Source organism: Salvelinus alpinus, chromosome 13 (assembly GCF_045679555.1).
Source record: "Salvelinus alpinus chromosome 13, SLU_Salpinus.1, whole genome shotgun sequence".
Classification (NCBI taxonomy): Eukaryota; Metazoa; Chordata; class Actinopteri; order Salmoniformes; family Salmonidae; genus Salvelinus; species Salvelinus alpinus.
In genome coordinates this window covers 53,389,270-53,391,862 of record NC_092098.1, presented here as the reverse complement: position 1 = coordinate 53,391,862, position 2,593 = coordinate 53,389,270, and the positions used below count along the sequence as shown (strand labels likewise).

The following is a 2,593-nucleotide window of genomic DNA, read 5'->3' as shown; positions in this document are numbered from 1 at the left end:
ATTGACTCTGTACCGTAATACCCTGTATATAGCCTCCACATAGACTCTGTACCGTAATACCCTGTATATAGCCTCTTTATTGTTATGTAATTTTCTTGTGTTACTTTTAGATATATATTTTTTACTTTAGTTTATTTAGTAAATATTTTCTTAACTCTGTGTCTTGAATTGCATTGTGGGTTAAGAGCTTGTCAGTAAGCATTTCACCGTAAGGTCTACACTTGTTTTATTTGGCGCACGTGACAAATACTAATTGATATGATATAAATATCTTGTGATTTTTTATAGACTCGTCACCTTGATTTGTGTCTAGGGTCACTACTCGACCCCCCCCCCCCCCCCCGGAGTGTGTGTGTGTGTGTTTTCATTCGTGTGAAAAGAAACTCCCACTCTCTGCTCCCTTCTCGACACCGAGGACTATGCAAGCCAGCACCCCCCCCCCCCCCCCCCTCTCCACCTTTTTCACAGTACTGCCGCCATGTTCTTCTGAGTCAGGATGACAGACTGGCAGAAGAGAGAGTCAGGAACAAAGTCTGTGACTAAAAACGATGGTTTAACACTGGTTTTCGGAGTATGACCGAGAGATTTTAAAGCCACGGAACGTTTAGAACCGCGGAGGGTTTCCGATTTATTTTTTGAAACTGAGGATTTGTTCCGATTTACAGCGAGATCGGTATGTCCGAATGTTAACAGCGCGATTTATTTGGTTTTCTCCAATGGCGTAGGGACCTTCTATAAAGGCAGATCTTTCTACATATTTGTTGTCAATGGGGGCCCTCCGATCGAATCTATAATCACATTTGAAAAACCTGCATTTTAACGGAAAAAATACACAATAATAAATGTGAAATAGAATAACACATTTCAACATTCGTTCCTGAACGGAGAGTTGCGATACCAACGGAATTTAGTAGCTCGTTGTTTTGGACGTTTGACTGATTATCGAAGACTCTTAATTTGCAGTCTACGAGGTTTAAAAGACAACGAAATAGTATTTCCTTCCGTGAAGCCCTACTGTGGATGGATTCCAAGATGACAGGCTCTACCCCCGCGGACATGGTGAGAGAATTATTTTTTTAAACTATTGGCACATCGTTATAACACAAAGCGACATTTTAAATGTCTCTATTCCTCTGAAACTTTTGCTAAGTGTAATGTTTACATTTTATTTTGATTGTTTATTTAACTTTTGTTTATGATCTATTTAACTTACTTTGGCAGTGTAAACATATTGTAATGAAACAGGCAGGGAGCAGGTCTCGAACCCTCGGCCTTCTAGCCAGAAGTCCAGCGCGCTATCGATTGTGCCCCAAAAGTATACCAAAGCGGCAGAGTCGATATCGGCGCTTATAAACCCAGGGTCGGAACAATATGTTTCCCCATGCCAATAAAACCCGTTGAGAATGTGCCAATGAATGTTTCAGTAGAAAATGTAACCGTTCGATGCATGCCACTTTGCCCTCCAACGTCAAAACACATATTACGAATAGGTCTTGTGATACATGATTGTCTTCCCACGGGGCACAGACGTCACTTCAACGTATATTCCACGTTGAAACAACGTTGATTTAACCAGTGCGTTATAGATGCGGTAAAGAGGTCAATGGAACTCGACCCAAACAATGGACATGCCATGGAAACGCGTGGGGGAAAGAGTCCGAATCTCCTCACTGGCCCCACATCGGAATTAGTCTACATTTAGACTCATGTTTAAATGTGTATTTCACACAATGTTGAAGTAGAAATCGGAGTATAATGCTTGTATGGGTGTCAACCCCAATACATGTTCATGTCATCGTCACCAATCAACTGCATTGCAGTTAAAAACGACTTTGACGACCACCACCACCACCGATTTCTGTATGCTAGCTATGCTACCAGCTTATACGAACAGGAGTTAGCATTTAGCAGTCACTTCTTCTAAACCGGAGAAATAACTAATACATGTTATGCATCGAAAACAGCCAAACATATCAGGACATCGTGGGCCAGTTACAATACATCAATCATGACGGATTTGAAGAATATCCACTTTGTTGGAGCATATTTGTTGAATGTGCTCCAATCCGGTGTCCTGGTCTGCGTCCATTGAGTTCTTCACAACATCAAATTGGTGTGATCGTACCGCATCTATACAGACACATGTAACAACTCGAAGATAACCACATTAATCTATGCAATAATACGTTTATCTGGGCTATTCAGATGGCTATAATTGATTTTTACATTTAATACAAGGTTAATGATTAAACGATATTTGCTTTTAAAATAGGGAAGAGAATGAGAAGCACAGATTGAATAGCAGTGTAGCTACGGTTGACATTTCGCGCTGTGTGACGTCATGACGTGGCGTGGTGCGCCCTCGCCTTCCCCAGGTATGCACGTCCTCGCTGCTTATCTACTGTATGTATGCCATAACATCATGACGTGGCGTGGTGCGCCCTCGCCTTCCCCAGGTACGCACGTCCTCGCTGCTTATCTACTGTATGTATGCCATAACATCATGACGTGGCGTGGTGCGCCCTCGCCTTCCCCAGGCACGCACGTCCTCGCTGCTTATCTACTGTATGTATGCCATAACATCATGGCATGG

At 42.4% G+C, this 2,593-nt stretch overlaps 1 protein-coding gene across 1 annotated transcript in view; it reads left to right on the top strand.

Annotated features, from left to right (window-relative positions):
- Window positions 1-464: 464 nt before the first annotated feature.
- The window catches only part of LOC139537925 (ubiquitin-like protein 3), a 55,709-nt gene continuing 53,580 nt past the window's right edge, over window positions 465-2,593 (top strand). The window contains exon 1 of the mRNA XM_071339823.1: window positions 465-1,059. Coding sequence (XP_071195924.1) covers window positions 1,021-1,059 — 39 coding nt within the window. The 5' untranslated portion in view covers window positions 465-1,020. The remainder of the gene's footprint in view (window positions 1,060-2,593) is intronic.